This window comes from Xenia sp. Carnegie-2017, unplaced genomic scaffold (genome assembly GCF_021976095.1).
Source record: "Xenia sp. Carnegie-2017 unplaced genomic scaffold, XeniaSp_v1 HiC_scaffold_3, whole genome shotgun sequence".
Lineage (NCBI taxonomy): Eukaryota > Metazoa > Cnidaria > Anthozoa > Malacalcyonacea > Xeniidae > Xenia > Xenia sp. Carnegie-2017.
This window is the reverse complement of record NW_025813493.1, coordinates 1,311,818-1,328,893: the sequence shown is the minus strand read 5'-3', so window position 1 is coordinate 1,328,893 and position 17,076 is coordinate 1,311,818. Positions and strand designations below refer to the sequence as shown.

The 17,076-nt window shown below is 42.2% G+C and overlaps 2 protein-coding genes across 2 annotated transcripts; one reads left to right on the top strand and one right to left on the bottom strand.

Annotated features, from left to right (window-relative positions):
- Positions 1–1,060: 1,060 nt before the first annotated feature.
- On the bottom strand, positions 1,061–1,624 carry LOC124454801. The gene has a single exon (XM_047005552.1). It carries the CDS (start codon positions 1,622–1,624, stop codon positions 1,061–1,063), a length of 564 nt encoding a protein of 187 aa, XP_046861508.1.
- A 1,707-nt stretch (positions 1,625–3,331) lies between these two features.
- On the top strand, positions 3,332–4,111 carry LOC124454800. Its single transcript, XM_047005551.1, has one exon. It carries the CDS (start codon positions 3,332–3,334, stop codon positions 4,109–4,111), a length of 780 nt encoding a protein of 259 aa, XP_046861507.1.
- Positions 4,112–17,076: the final 12,965 nt, after the last annotated feature.

Here is a 17,076-nt window from a genome sequence, read left to right as displayed (position 1 = left end):
GGAGAATTCTATCGGGATCATCTGGAGTGTGCACTTCATCACCATCTCCTGCGAACGGTTCATGGTCATATGCGAAGTCGTTTAAATGCTCGACATAACCCATGGATTCCGAGCTCGAATCAAATACGCATTCAGACATCGAATTCGATTTATCTGAGCACTGATTTGAGGCCATACTTTCTGGAAAACTTGTTTTTTAATATTTTATTGAAAATACTGTCATTATTTGTTTTTAATACAAGAAAAACGACGACAAAATCACCTCCTATAATATAATATTAAATTGACGGAAACAGACCTGTTCAACTATCTAGTCACAAGTATCAATATGGCGTCGTAAAAAATTCGCATATAGTACCCGACTTTGGACGCAAAATTAAGGAACTTATATTTATTTCTTTAAGTCCAAGGACATGTCATAGGTCTTCAAATAATCCAAATTTTCAATTAAGCTCATAAAAAAGGGGTGCTAAAATTCGTAATATAAGCCCTTTAACCAAAAACACTAAAAAAAACACATGAAATGCACTTGTTGACGTACTCAAAATTCGCATTTAAGTGACAGATTTTATAAATCATCGTATTATTACGCCGTTCAGATTTGCCTAATATAATCCGATTATACTGCAAAAGGTAACTCGATTGCTGTTCGGAGTCCAGTTTTGCTGTTACAGTAGTATACAGAGCGTTGCCGCTGGCGCACTTCACCTTGAAAGCGCTGGCGCACTTCACCAGAAAGCGTCGTTTCTAGCGCACCTCACAGTTTGAGAAGGAGTATACACAAATCTAAGCGCCCCAGCCAAAGCTCGCTTACGTACTTCTTGTAATTATGTTAGCATAATTACAGCGAAGGTCAAACCCAGGACAACGGCAGGAGCCAAAGACGGCTGCCCCCGCCTGCCCGCCAGGCCGTTGAGGTCTATTATTTAGAGAGATATACTCTCATAGAGTAATCGAAACGTTCGACAGCCATGAGGCAGGGCAAGAACAAGTGTGCGTTTCTAAAACGTTTGGTATTAAAGTTAGTATTAAATGAAGATTGAGTCCTACGTTCCATAGTTCAACGTTCTAAACGAGGAGGCAAACGGTCATGAAGCTTATGTGAGAAATCTGCTACTATCTTCTGAAACAACGCTGTTGTTATATCATTCCTCCTTTCGCTAAGGCGTTGCAAATTAGTAAACTGCAGAGCGTTTTCATATTCTTGATGAGGCAGGATTATTTTTAATGCTCGCTTTTGGACTGACTCTAGGTCATCTGACAGATACAATGTCAGACTATTGTGGAACACTGGGCAAGCATACTCCAAGACAGGTCTTATACACGTTTTGTAAAATTGGAGCAATTCCTTGTCTTCGATATTTGCTCGTTTTAGTTGAATAAGATAATAAAGGCGTTTACGGCATTTCGTAATTATTTCATTTACGTGGATGTTCCACTTAAGGTTACTGGCTATAACCAATCCCAAAGCTTTCGCGCGTTGGACAATATCCAGTGTAATGTTATTGATGGTAATTGGTTGAAGGTCATTGGTATTAGATCCAAAACAAATTCGCATCTCTTTACATTTGGTTTTATTTAACTGGAACTTATCACGCGAGATGTTGTTCGCTAATGTGTCCATTTGGTTTTTAAGTTACTTGTTTGATCTTTCGCAATTACTTCACTAACAGTGGTATCATCCACGAATTTCCACATTTCATTATTTGGTAACTTGAGATCGTTAATCATTATCAAAAATAGCTAAGGCCCCAATTTTGTGCCCTGCGGAACGCCTGCAGGTACAAGTTTCCACTCTGAATAGCAATCGAATTTCAGCTTTACTCTTTGTTTCCTGAAGGAGAGGAAATCCATAATCCAGTGTAGAACCCATTTCGATATATATAATGAACCTAGTTTTTCAACCAATAAGTTATGATCAATCAGATCAAAAGCTTTCTTGAAATCCAATAAAAGCAAACAAACGGCCGCCCCGTTACCATCAGTTGCCATCAGTTGTATATGACAGGAAACGACTGGGGGAGTCACAAGAAAGCCACAAATTGCCACGTCTGCTGCAAGCCCCTCGAAGGCAATTACGTGCGAGACCACTGCCACATAACTGGCAAGTACCGAGGTGTGGCCCACAATGAGTGCAACTTGAAGTTGCGGCTCAGTCCGAAGACGACAACCATAACGTTTGTCTTTCATAACCTGCCGGGCTACGACAGCCATCTCCTCATGAAGACTATCGCAGAGACTGAAGGGAAGGTCACGTGTATCCCCAACAACGCTGAGAAATACATCTCGTTCAGCATCGGCCAGCTCCGATTCATCGACAGCGCACAGTTCATGCTCTCATGCCTGGATCGACTGGTGAAAGCCAGTGACCCGGAAGACATGCGCATCACAGCAGACTAGGAGCCGAACCTCCAGAGGCCTACCCTCTTGCTCCGGAAGGGGATCTACCCCTACGAGTACATGGACAGCTGGCTCCGATTGGACGAGGAGAGCCTCCTGCCGAAGGAGGCCTTCTACAACAAGCTCTCCGGCGAAGGCATCACCGATGGTGACTACGCCCAAAAGAAAAAGGGTGTGGGACGCCTTCGTCTGCATAACCCTCGGCGACTAGCACGTCCTCTACCTTCGGACCGATGTCCTCCTCCTCGCTGACGTTTTCGACGACTTCCAAAAGCTGTGCCTAGAGCGATACCGGCTACAACCGGCCCACTATTACAAAAGCCCGGGCCTAAGCTGGGACGCTCTCCTCAAGCACACAGGGCTGGAGCTCGAGCTGATCACCGACATTGACATGCATCTCTTCATCTAGAAGGGCCTGCGGGGTGGCATCAGCATTGCAAGCAGGCGCTTCGCCAAGGCCAACAATCCCAAGGTGCCAGACTACGATCCGGGGAAGCTCTAAAGATGGATCCAGTACTACGACGCTAACAACCTGTACGGCTGGGCGATGTCGCAGCCGCTCCTGAAAGGCGCGTTCGAGTGAGTCCTCCAAGAGGATGTAAAGACGGCCCTGAACCAGCCTGTACATGCAGAGAAGGGCTACATTCTCAAAGTCGATCTGGAGTATCCAGAAAGGCTGCACGACAAGCACAATGCATATCCATTATCGCCAGGACGCCTGAAGGTCGACAACGCTTTGATGTCGGATTTTCAGCAAATTCTCTTCAAACAGATGTATGGGGGTGCGTCTCACGAGGTCGAAAAGCTGGTCCCTAATCTGCACGACAATGCCCGATACGTCTTGCACTATCGGAATCTGCAGCTCTATCTGCAGCTTGGCATGCGCCTAAAAAATATCCACAGAGCGCTCTGCTTCGACCAAAGCCCATGAATGGAGCTCTACATCCGGAAAAACACCGAACTCCGGAAGAAGGCAAAGACTGACTTTCAGGTTAACCTCTACAAGCTGCTGAACAACAGCGTCTTTGGCAAGACGATGGTGAACCTCCGAAAGCGTGTCGATGTGAAGCTTCTCCGGCCAAGCGAGACCGAGAGACTCCGCAAACTTATCGCCAAGCCGACATACAATCGGCCTCTTATCTTTGGCGATGCGGGAGACCTCGCAGCCGTTCATATGAATAAAAGCAGTCTGCTGCTCAACCGGCCTGTATTCGTGGGCACGAGCATTCTCGACCTCTCGAAGCATCTGATTTACGCCTGGTACTACAACCATCTCAAGGTGCAGTACGGGTCGTCAGCAGAGCTCCTCTACACCGACACCGACAGCCTTGTGCTGGAGATCCAGACTGAGCACGTGTACGCCGACATGAGACGCAACGCTGGTCAATACGACACCAGCAACTACCCAAAAGACCAACCGCTGTTCAGCACAGCCAACAAGAAAGTGCTGGGGGGAATGAAGGACGAGTGCGCTGGGGCGCCTATCGCTGAGTTTGTGGGGCTTAGGCCCAAGATGTACTCTATCCTGAAAGCCGATGGTCTGGAGGAGCGCAAAGCCAAAGGTGTTGAAAAGGCGTCAGGAAAAAGCATATCAGTCATGCCCAGTACAAAGAGGCGCTATTTGAGGCAAAGGGCTTCCGCCACGGTATGGATATGCTGCGCAGTCACGGTTATCAGATCTTCGGCGAGCATGTCAACAAGACATCATTGAGCCCGCTGGACACAAAGCGCTGGATCGCGGCCGATGGGATCTCTACCCTAGCATGCGGGCATAGGGAAGCCGGTGCCGCAGGCGAATAAATAATAAATGCGTAATTATGCTGATAATTAGTTCTGATGTGATAATTACAGTAGAAGAGCAGCTCCACGGCTAAGCGTAAGGTAGTATATGGTAGTGAAAGCTTTCATAAAAAGCGTAACAGGACCCCATCGACTAAGCCGGTGGTGTTTTGGTCCCAAAGGGCACCACTTGGAGCTCCTCGTGTACAATCGCGTCAGCATATCTACGGCACATCGCTCAAATAATACAACACAGGCTTCCCTCCCTCAAACACAGCCCGTTCGACCTGATGGGAGGTCACACTCCATACAGGATAGGTCGCCCTACGCCGTTCGCCACCCTCAAGTTCGCCAGGCGCATACAAATACCGCACCATAACATCCGATGGCAAGCGTCGCTCTTTGAAACCAGCTAGACGAAGTGCCAGCGCAGCGGGTTTGGCCTTAAAGCTCTTCTTCCGAATCGCAAGGGAGGGCTTTTCACCCGTCAAACGGGTAGTTTCATTATTGAGCGCTTTAACCACCTCAGTTAGTCTTGATACCCATTCTTTGTTCCGAGTTCCAAGCTCAGCTAGCTCGCAATGATACTGGTTACCGAACAATCGCTCCGCCAAAATTCGGTTGAAACTTTCTACGATCCCCTGATCTCTATGAACCCCAACCTTACCCTGTCGAATCAAGACACCATTTTTATCACACGCTTTTTGCACAGCCCCGCAAAACTCCAAACCAGGTTCGACTTGTAAAACTTTAGGCCTTCGAAGAGGCCCAAGGGCATAAATAGACTCTAACGCCTTCCCAACCTGAGTCGCTGTCTTGTCTGTGATTGCCTGGGCCTCCTTATACCGACTTGCTACGTAGATGACCGTGGGATAGCACTTCGCGCTGGTGAGGGAAAGTAGATCTGCCAGATGGCCTGTTAGGCATTCATGAGCCTCATCCTCGCCGACGCCAGCTTCTTTTGCCAGCTTTGGGACAGCAGCAATGCCGCGCCAGTACCCCGCAGGACTGTAGTACGCCTCTGCGAGGCGTTCTTCAACGCTTCTGTTCGTAGAAACGATTATTTTTCCTCCATTACGACGAGATTCTTTTGGAAAGAAACCTAGAAACAGCACTACCACATACACCCCGGCGCCCTGCAAGTCTGGTGTTGCCGTTATGATTTACAACTATACCACTCTTAACTGGTTGCAGTCTTTTGCAACGCATACAAAACGCGACAGTCATTTTCACTTGACTATGTTTTAGTTTGATGTGTTAGGTTCACCAAGCTTTTCTGATTTTATCAATTTTATCTGCGGCTTTGATTGCCAAATCAATAGTATTAATACCTAATGGAAGCGCACTATTCAAACCTCTTTTTCTTCTTCTCTTTTTATCCAGAAGTTCACTTTTAGAAAGAAACTAGGAGACGCCTCTGTCACAGACTCGGAAGCGCCCCGTGAGCCTAGGTTTGTTTTTTGTATATTCGATTTTTCCTTTGACAACAAGTTGTTGTTTCTTACAGTACAAACAGTAAGCGATGGCCATCTCTATATGATGCACAAAAATTTAGTCTGATGTGAAAAATGCATCGCGATGTTAATTATTAGCGCGCTCTTACAGTTTCTCTAGCAAACCGTTTTACAATACACTCGTTATGCGCAGAAGGGCGCGAATCGAAATCTAACAGAATATCTGTCGCAGACCGATTGTGAACCCGATCGTGTAAGAAGAGAAGGCAGTACCACCCACACATAATGGAGCGCCGATCTTGTATCTCGTTGCAAGAATAGCAAACAACAAGTTTTGACCGTTCCATTCACTTTTAACTACGTCAGATGGTGGAAGGCCGAAGCTGTCAAAGTAATCTACGCAGAACTAATCAGCAAAGGCGCAAATCCAGTGAGTCCTACCTCCATCGAGAAAGTCTTGTAAGTTGATTATAACACTTTCTTCAGCTTAAAGAGGCTCTTTAAGAAGCATGTCTTTTGAAAACACCCCCATAAAACCTTTAGCTACTGCTTTTAGATTACCATTTACTATACAATTGATATCTTTGTTTGATAGCGGCTTCCACTTCCTCCGCGTCACTGCGTCCGGGAAGGAATACTCCTTCCCCGACGTTCCTAATCCAAGGGTTTTCCTAGGACGGGCGCTACGATGGAAGCAGCTACCTGTAAGCAAAGAACCAAGGAATCCACCTTTTTGCGCGCGCGTCATGGCTGTAATCTGACTCTTAGACAATTTTAGATCGATTCCAGATCCTTTGGATCTTGCACCCATTATTCGCTTTATCTGTGTATTAGTAAGCATAAGCATATCAGGACCTTCAAGAGCGCTGTTGGTAATTCGTAAAGTTACTCCGCTTTTGTCTCTAACTGCTTTTGCCAAGGTAGTTTTCTGATCTTTTGAAAGTTTAATACCGTGAACTGTGTATCCAAAACGAACTTTCTTACAAGAGCTACCTACCGAAGACTTCAAGAAGACTGTTATTATACTCAGGTCATTAAATGTGTGTGATACCTTTCTTACTACTACCAACTATTATACTCACATTAGGTGTGATACCTTCTATACTTTTGCGTGCTCCCTGGGATAGCACCTGATATAGCTGCTAGGCCTAGAGACGGTAACACTTTTGGTATGAGTTTAGTGACCGTAGGTATGAGTTTTCCAACAAGATTTCTAATAAAGCTATCACCTTCTATACTTCTTGACCCAGAATGATAAATACCAGCGCCTTTAAACTACAGAGTGATTACTCGCTACATGGCGGGTCTGAGAGCTTTAAACAATATTGCGTTATCAATGTCCGACATTTTTGTGTATTTGCAAAACAATTTGCGTATATAAACAGTCAAAAAATTTTTATTTTTTTTAAATTTCTAATTAATTCTGGTGCGAAGTAATCGGATTAAACGTAACATATCACATCAGAATAATCATCACATCAGACTAACAGACTAAACCATTATGTCCACTTTACCGTTAATCGCATTGAGCCGAAAGAAACGCTCGCTAAGCACGAAGCAGTACACGTGGTACGCCTGTTCACCACCAGCATTAATAGCACTATTAAAAGGGCCACCTAAGATCCAACGAACATCAATGTTTGCCGGAGCTTTTCAAAGCTTCAGGATGAAGACTAACGTCAAAGTGGTAAATAGGAAAGAGGTTTGCGAAGTCTCCTAAGTTTACTTGAGAGCCTGTATCCGGGTCGCTGTATTTCATCACAGCGTCTTGGAATATCATGTAAGCTCTGCTGTAATTTCTTTCAGCAGCTGTGTAATTGACTTCAAGCTCTTCTTTAGGATACTTGTGATAGTTATTAATCCGCTCATGAATCTGACGCAAATGAGCATTATCAAAGACATGTATAGTTTGTACTTGATTTTCTGAGCGCTCTGCATCTTGGAACGCTACGAAGATGTGTGTTGGTAGCTCTTCACTTCCGTTTGTCGTCACACGCCATGAGACGGTGGTTTGACCTCTGGTGAATCTCTCTTGGTAAATACGACCCTGCTCAAAGTATAGCATGCGTGTGTAACCAGCAACCAACTTGCTTTTTATTATGGTTTGAACTTCGATCGAAGTCTGATGAAACGAACCCAGAGCGAAAGATGTTTTATATGAAATTTTCCAGCATCTACCTCATTTGCTCTATGAAGCGAGTTTTCAGCAGAAGCGCGAGTGAGATTCAGATTAAACTTTATACCTATGAAAGCTGAATCAATGTCTTTGGCAAAGCCTAGGATGTCAGCGAGGGGAAGCATTATGGTAACGTCTTTGGCGCCCGCGCAGAGCTGGCGGCGACTGAGCGTTAGATCTGTTTACATGCCTATTAGAAACAGCCCGACTGGTTCCTTCAGTGTCGCGGTGCCAGAAAGCACTCGTGGCGGTGCTCCTGGACGAATCATCCGAATCAGTTACAAACTGCATGATCGTGTTGACAGTTGAAGCGTACTGACTTACTTCTTTAACGGTCTTGTTGTTAACCTGGATCTGGACCGTCTCAAACAGGCTCCAGCCACCATTTGCCAGAATTACACTGTCGGCGGCATCATAATTGGTGCCATCGTTCTTTACCACACGACCTCGAACTTTAAGAACGGCTCTGTGAAGCCATATAAGCTGGTCAACGTTCTCAGTGTCAATATTGATATTCTTACTATCGAAATTTTGATCGCGGGAAAGAACTCTTTTGTACTGCAGACGCTCAACAGAGCGGTCAACGATGGGCTCGTTAAAGAGTCGAAGTGCTGGGAATATCATGTCCGTAGCCATTGTTATGATAGTTTGTAGTTCGTACAGTATATATATTATAAAAACTTTGCGTTTGCCGATCATCAGACCGATGTAGTTTAATCATTATTTTTATCTGATATGATATTTAGTCTGATGTGATATTTAGCATATCATGCCGTTACCTGACACGAGGTTGCTTAGAATACATAAGTCTCGAGAAGTCAGCTGTTGCTTAGCAAGGCTTTCAGCGCGCGATACTAGAGCTTTCTAGCTTCAGAAGTCCCAACCAGCTCATTAAGTTTAGATCTAGCTTCTTTCGTTAAAAGCAGTGCGAGCACTTTTGCGCGCGTTTTGCAGTACTTATACCAGCTTCAGACCCAGCACGAGCCACTGCAAATGCACGTGATTTAGCTTTTCTTGCCACTCCTTTAACGTCTCCGCAGGCGAGATCGGAAACAAGACTGCTTACGTTTTCAGGCGAGAACTGCTTTTTTGCAGTCAATATAATAGCCTCTTTGTCTGCTTTAGCCGTGTTACGAATTGCTTTTTTACCAGCCGCCATGGCCACATTCTTGATTTTTGGAGCAAAACTTACCTACGCGAGATCCTAAGGCTGTAGCTGCGGACTTCCCTGCACTGAATAGCGCACACTTTGCCTTACCAGCAAGGCCCACGAGGTTTCCAATCAATAACCCCCCGACAATTTTTCAACGAACTGTACCACGTCTAATCATAGGAAATATCATTTTGCCTAGTATATTATATATAGAAAATAAGCCCTTATGGCAACAGCTTCTGAATCGGAATCCGCTTATGAGCGTGTATGATCACATTTTTGGACGGATGTTTAAAGTGTAAGTTACTTGCTCCCCATTTAAATCAATCTTATTTCCTGTCTAATCAGTGATTTCCATTCTCACTTTATTAATAAGGCTAGTTTTTATGAGTGGTAAGTAGGTCGGTGGACTAGGACTTATTTCCAACAAACGTCCTGGTCCTCGGCTTGGAGTAAACGATTTAATAACATCACTAGGATTCCCGTTTACTATACTTGAATTAACAATACTATACTTGAATTAACAAGCGAGCAGTGAATATGGATCTTCTGTACATCTGTAATGTTAATTCGATTCTGACTTAAAGTCTTTCCTCTAGTAATATCATCTCCACCAACAGCAAACCCAAGAATAGGGCACATGCTGTTATCTGTGTCAAAGGAAACTACAAGGTCACCTTTAATAGTAATCTCAGATTTAGATGTGGGAATATTTACTGAGAGCACAAAGGGTGGATAACGTCTTGCGGTTTCATCTTCATGTGCGAACTTTACCCCCAATGCTTCCATAGCATTTTCAATAGCTTGATTGATATCGGGAATGTTGTAAGCGCCTGAGGGTATTGTGATTTTTTGCCGTTGAATTGGAGTCTGTTTAAGCTCTGCTCTCTGTGCACCATCAGTATCAACATAGTTTCCATTTCTAATCTCAAACTTAAGTTGATTGTTTCCAGTAGTAACACTTTCCCACGAATTCCACAAACTAGCTTCTGTAAGAGCCACTTGTACTTTTTGATAGCCTCTAAAGGTATAGGTGGCCTAAAGCAAACTTGAAAGTCATTCGCTTCTCCACCGTGCGCCGCAATGGCTCTTGTTGAGCCTATCTCAATGCTAATTTCGTCTTCTAATACTCCAGCAATTGTGGTTATATCGACAATGAACAATAGCTCTGTATAATATATAAGAAGAAAATTTTTAACGCACGTATTAATTTCTAATTCGTCGGTAATAATTTTTCGATATCGCACTTTCGTCTAGCAGTTTTTAGTTTTGTTATCGTTTTTCAACTCACGAGAGTCATTACCAGCCTCTACAGACTTGCAGGAAAGGTGAAGGCGGTCGATAAGCTCTGATGGGCTATTATAATAGTGCACTCCAGTTCCTTTTCGTGTTGTTTTAAAGAGTCGTTTGGGGCGACTTCTTTTTTCTTTTAAAACATTGTAACGTTCGAGGTTTTTTACATAGCTCTTCAGCTGGAGAAGCGGTTCTTCTTGTAGACGGGCCGATAGATTTTCCAAGATTTTCAAAATCTATGTCGTTTATATACTCACCAGCCTCCAACCGATCAAGCAAATTTGAATTCTCTATAGCCTTCCAAGATGGTTTGTCTTTTGTTAAAATGACTAGATCATCTAGCCGTTGGGCAAGCTGCTGTTGAGTCTCCTTAACCGCTTGAGTGACTTGTTGCAACCCTTCAATTTCTTTGTCTTGGTTTTTGTTAATAGCTTCTGCTACAGATTTTTCAGCATTAACAATTGGTTCAGACGCCCTTTCAAAGAATTCTCCTTCGTGCTGTCGAGACACTTTGAAATCGACTTGGCGCAGCTTGAGTTCCGGGCGGTTTTTTACAAACTCTTGGACTAATTTTTCGCGCTATTCCATAGATGCAACTGACCTGAACATACTTGAAATTCAATCTCAAGATAGATGAAGATAGATAAATGTTTTTTATCTTACTATATAATTGGACAAAAAAATGGACGACCCATATGGTGTAATAAAAAATTATAATCTACCTGAAATACAGTCGATGCTAGCGTCTATTGATTCACAATCTCAAGATAATAAACTGCCTTTTACCCTGCCATCGCCTGTTTCAAGTGATACAGAGGAATCGGATGAAGAGTCACGTGATACAGAAAATCGTCTATAGATCCTTGCGAGAAGTCATGTGACTCTCATTTTAATAAGGTAAGAACGTATATGTATAAAATCTGCTCTAAACACAAAATTCCTTTCAACGAATTTCTATGCAACCATGTAAGCCGTATGGTGGCTGATATGTCTTGGTCTACTGGAAAGCCTTTAAATTGCCCCTCCTAAATAGCAAATTTCGTTCCGATTTGTTTAAAATACGACGCCTCGGGTTGGCCTGCTGAAACCGTTGAAGATATAATGCAGGCGGTTGCTCCTCATCTTCCAAAATATAAAAGAGCCAACAAGAATAAGTCTAATGATGTCTTCAAAGAATGGATTACCACTTCGGGGCTACCAGAATTCCGTCAAAACGCTTCCAATAGCGAATAGCAACCTCCTCTGCAGTACGATCAATTACAGAGTAGCCGTACTTCTTTTCAGTAGCTTCATGGTAAGCTGCCGCTAGCTGCTCTTTTGTAATACCATCAGCGTAGTCAGCTGTGATTTCTCTTACGTCGCGCTGGTGAAGACCTCTCATAAGCTCAATACAGCCGGTACTTCATCGAATATACTTGGGGACGTCATAGTAGCTTTGCGCTAAGTATATGGCTGTGACATTCTTATGTCAACTTGCTGAGAAATACTCTTCGATTGCGTTTAAGGTTTTTGAATCGAGCCGAATATCGTCAAAGACTACTGTCTCGGGATTAGTGTCCAACTCCTCTACTGGAATTACATCATCAAGCTCTCTTAATTCAACACATTCTTCCAGGCCGATGCTTTCGTATCACACTGATAGAATCTGATATTTTTCCTGGTCGCGACTTGTTGTGTAAATAGTTAATTTTGGGCAATCAAGCCAACGCATAATCATTTTAATTAAAAAGTTCGTTTTACCGGAATTTGTAGGGACTACGATCAGATAATGGCTTTCGGCCTATTTTTTCTGCATCTATATATAATCCTGCGAGAAAATGGAAACTGCAAGCGCACCTCCAGGCGAGGCAGTGGACGTTCCTAGGCCAGTACCACGGATATATCCGGACTTAAAATGTGAATATGAATATCAAGGAGTAGAAGACGTTCTTTCACCCCGTTTATCAATCGAAACGAGCAACTCTCGCCTTGTTCGCATTTTAAACATTGAGGCAGAGCTCCGCCAAGAGTGTGACGCTCGTCATAAGCTGCGTAAGAAATACACACGCATTACTTGGACACTCGACACCTTATCTGCTGCATCGAGTGCCTTTACAGTCGTGACAGGAACTAGAGGTATTGCTCTCACTCTATCTGGTGTGGGCGCCCGGCTGGGGCCGCTCTTGAAGCTCTTGCTGTCGCTGGCGGGTTGATCTCAGGTGTTGGGCGTGTTGTTTGTAAAAAGTTTGATAAAAATGTTAAACAGCACAACCGCATAGCCCAAGCTGCTGCGACGATTCTGATGACTGTTGGTGATAGTACGTCACGTGCTCTCAGTGACAGCCGAGTCTCACATGAAGAGTTTGAACAGGTTCTAGATCAAATGCGGCGTTTTAACGAGCGTAAACGCGTTATTCAAGATGAATTCGACACTCCGGTGCATAAGAAATAGGCTGCTGATATAGCTTCTCTACTCAACGAGATTGAAAAGACAAATAAGAACTTAGAGCGTGAAAAAGAAGAAGCTGTTGCCACCGCTGCTGAAGCGCACGCCGTGAAGGTAAAGCTCAAGCTTTCAAAAAAATCGCGGGTCTGGCTGGAGGCTCGTCATAGATTTCTCTCGCGGTCAAATATAAATCCAGTAATTAATAAAAAAAATTTTCTATTATATATAGTAAGTATATAAACGTCGCATCAAAATAAACATCGCATCAAACTAACCGTCGCATCAAACTGATGGCATCATTAGTAATCGGTGGAACTGATGATGGTTATGGATCTGAAAAAGCAGGACCACCAGGGCCTAGAGGACCAAGAGGATTTAAGGGAGATAAAAGTAACACAGGAGCTGAGGGAGCTCTAGGAGATACGGGTACTAGAAGACCAAAGGGAGAAAAAGGTGATACAGGAGCTACAGGGGCTCATAGAGATACGGGTCTTCGAGGACTAAAAAGAGAGAAAGGTGATGAGGGTCTTAGAGGAGATGACAGAACTAATGGGACCAATGGAAGTGATGGTGCGCCCGGGGCCACAGGAGCTCAAGGGCCTTAACGACCTCAAGGACCTCAGGGACCTCTAGGACCTCAAGGGCAACAAGGCATTCGACGTCTAACAGTTCCAAGAGGAGAGCCAGGGTCTGCAGGGCCCGCGTGACCTCGAGGAGGCCCTCAAGAGCCTAAAGGAGATACTGGAGCCACAGGGCCTCAAGGGCCTTCAGAACGTCAAGGACCTCAAGGACAGGCAGGAGCTGATTGCTTAAAGGAGTCCAAAGAGATTAACCTGTTTTGAACTCTCCTAATGGATTTTACCCCCCAGATATGAGCGGAGTAAATGTAACTTTAGTAACGTTTCCTACTGGAAAAACACTCGAAAATAATAAAATAGCATTATTAAACATTTGGTTTGAACGGTCTCAAAACGAGTGGTTCAACATTAGATCTACTGTGTTTGAACAAAGTTGGGGGCGTTATGTTAGTTTCGTACATGATACCACTAACAAATTGATGTCATATGTTAGTACAATACCCATTAACTGGACGCAAAGATATGAGGTACACTATTTAGAGTATTCTTAATTCTAAAACAATAAATTTTCACTTTATATTTATAGTGTTTATCACTTCAGTTGTGTCTAAAGTAAATGGTTTGAACCCGGGAGTATCGTTATATGTTTGACTACCGCTAAGGTTGTCGAAACGTCAGTCAACAACATCAAAAACAGTCCTTCTCAGGACTTCAGTTGTGTCTGTTAATATTTAGCAAAATTGTTCGGTTTGAGTGAACATTTATTTAATGTAGTGAGCTAATTTAATAGGAAGATTAATACAAAACTATAATCGTAACGAATGACTCAGAGGAATGTCAATAGTTTATATATACAAAATATCACGTGACTAATTAAAACTGAACTATATATATGAATACGAACTATCGTTCTATTTTTCGTATAGTTATACAGTATAATCTTTAACGGTGTCTTGTCACACAAACATTAAAATGTCTAACGCAGCTGAAACTTCGGTTCATGAATTTGAATCAACAAACGATCTCTTTCGCCGAGCAGTAGAAGTATACTTACGACAAAATAGAGAGAAAAATTTTGAAAAATTCCAACAAGAAGATAAGTCTAGGCTGAAAAAATAGTCATATCTTCTTCGAAGTATTCAGACGTAGATAAACCTACGCGTGAGGCTTTCAAAGCTTTGCTAAGTCCGGCAAAACTACCACGACCATCGTGTAAAACATCATAGAAGACGTGAAAAACACAAAAAGCGACTAGAAATTGCAGTAGGTGTGTACACTCAAGTTGGTACTTCAGTCACTGGTAAAATGTGTGAAAAAGGTGAAGAAGATTCTTTTACAATCACCATCGAAACCGCTGCATTCTACAGAATATCATTAATTAGAAAATGTTTTACAAGTGCAGGAACGTTACGAGTACTTCAAACTCCTAGCAAATTACTTGTCTTAAGTAAAACAAAAACACATCGTGTTGGTGATATTAACTTTGAATGTAGCTATAGCGATTTTATAGATGTAGACTTACCTACTGATGCAACATTAGTTGTTCAACAGATGGGAACTGCTAGAGTAATTATCACACTCACTATAGAAAGTATAATACCCGAATATTCAACGGTTGTTTGATGAAGATTTGCTACACGAAGCGCTAGATGATTAAGAAGGCTTTCCTTTATTATCTAGAACTGAATAAGAACACTTCACGTTTGGCAAAGGGAGTGAACCGGCCGCCGGAGGCGTCTGAGTTTTAGTTTTTGGAGGAATTGCACTTAGAAACTGAAGTGCGTAATAACGTATTAACGCTGGGTCGCTCATATTTCCATACGTAACTTCCCAACCTACAGAGTTTGTTATAACAGGCGGTCTACTTTCTATTACGTCATTAGGCTTAATAGGTCTGCGCTTACAGGGTACCGAAGGAAGTTCAGGTGGAGCTGTATTCGTACGCTTTCTTGATGTAGATTCTAGTGGTTAAAAAGCTTCAAGGAGTGAGTTTAGAGCTCTTCCACTTATAACACCCTGTTTATATAGTTGCAGAATCTCTCTAACAGTATCCATCTCGATTCTATATAATATATAAATATTATTCTTCTAATTGTATCGTACCTATTTGTATTAGCAGCCTGGTTTGTAATTTAAGATGTTCTTGTCTTTGTCTTATTATTATATTATTCAATTTTTTCTCTCTTTCTCTTCTTTATTTTTGCTCTTGTCTTTTCATACGTACTCTTTTGGATTCACTATTCATCTTACCACGTACCCTATTATACGCTACTTCTAAATAATAGACCCCGACGGCCAGCCGTCTTCTGCCGTTGTCCTGGTTTGACCTTCGCTGTAATTATGCTAGCATATTTACAAGAAGTACGTAAGCGAGGGCTGGGGCGCTTAGATTTGTGTATACTCCTTCTCAAACTGTGAGGTGCGCTAGTAACGACGCTTTCTCAAGGTGAAGTGCGCCAGCGGCAACATTTTGATTTTCACAATTAACACATTTTGATTTTCTCTACATTAAGGAGGGAGTAGGGTTAGGGTTAGGGCAAGGGTTAGGGTTAGGGTAAGGGTTAAGTTTAGGTTTAACACTCCTCGTGAAGTTAGTAATCTAGCTATGGCCCTGCTAACCTCGATACACCATATTAGACAGTCTTGAGTTTTTTATTGGTTGGCTTTCGTAAACTAAGAATTCTGTAAACCCAAACTTTAAAAAGCATTTTGACAGACATGCTTCCAGACCTCCTAGAATGAGTGCACCTCGATAATATTACATCAAATGTCTTCAATAAATGGATTGTAGCTTTATGAACTTATTCCAAGAACAGACAAATATGGCCGTTGTCCGATTACTCAGTAGGCTATGTAGGCTGAAGCTTACATTCCCGCGTTTTTAAAAGTCCTGTTCTCTTTAAACATAGTTTTTACTCTTTGCCATTCTAGATGAGATAAATGTTCAAATTTTCAATAATATATCCTGTTGGAAACTGTACGATATACTATTATATTGCTCTATGTATAGAACTCATAAAGTAGTGAGTTTATCTCGTTCGAAATTTAAATTTATTCTATAATGTTTACACTATGAGTAACAAAACTGAAGCAAAGGCAATGGAGCATAAGAAACGGAAACGTCGTCAAAAGACTGAAATTTTTGGTAGAAAGTTATATCACTTAAAGTCCCACAAATTTTTCTAAGCTTACAGGCCGCGCAATTAGTCATCCGCCACTTAGTATGGATGGTATGCACTGATAATGTTCATTCATAAATATCTTGTTAACTTTCGATGTAAGAAAATTAGGTTTTACTATTAAGAATTCACTTCCTTTAAACACCTAAATAAGGAATATTTTTAAGAGGTACAATAAATAAGGTAAAAAAATGTATGTAAATAATGGGTAATAACGTTTTTCAGTAGATGGCATTAAATTTCTACTGGGTTTAATAAAATTTCAAATGACTTTCTTACTATTCAATTTAACGCTATTAGAGTTAGACTGGAATTTTCTATTCAGACATAAAAAAATTTCATGTAAGCACACATTACAATGAAATTGACTTTATATTCTGAAATTTAGTATATTGCAAAACAGCATCCCCACTTCAAATGTAATTCACAGTAGTCAATAATATCCATATCTTACATGCAATGCTTGTGTTCTGTAGGTTTCCAGCCTGTGAAACATGAAACAAGCAATTTTTAACAAATAATAATAATACCTAGTAATGATTTCATTCGCTTAAAAATACTTTTTCACAAAATTCAGTCATTTATCCTATCATAACATAACCTTGAGAAACTGAATTTTTGACATTTTCAATTGAAATA

Bases quoted from the DNA above. Each gene is read 5' to 3' on its own strand.
- LOC124454800 (XM_047005551.1), top strand. From the start codon at position 3,332: ATGGAGCTCTACATCCGGAAAAACACCGAACTCCGGAAGAAGGCAAAG.
- LOC124454801 (XM_047005552.1), bottom strand. From the start codon at position 1,624: ATGGACACATTAGCGAACAACATCTCGCGTGATAAGTTCCAGTTAAAT.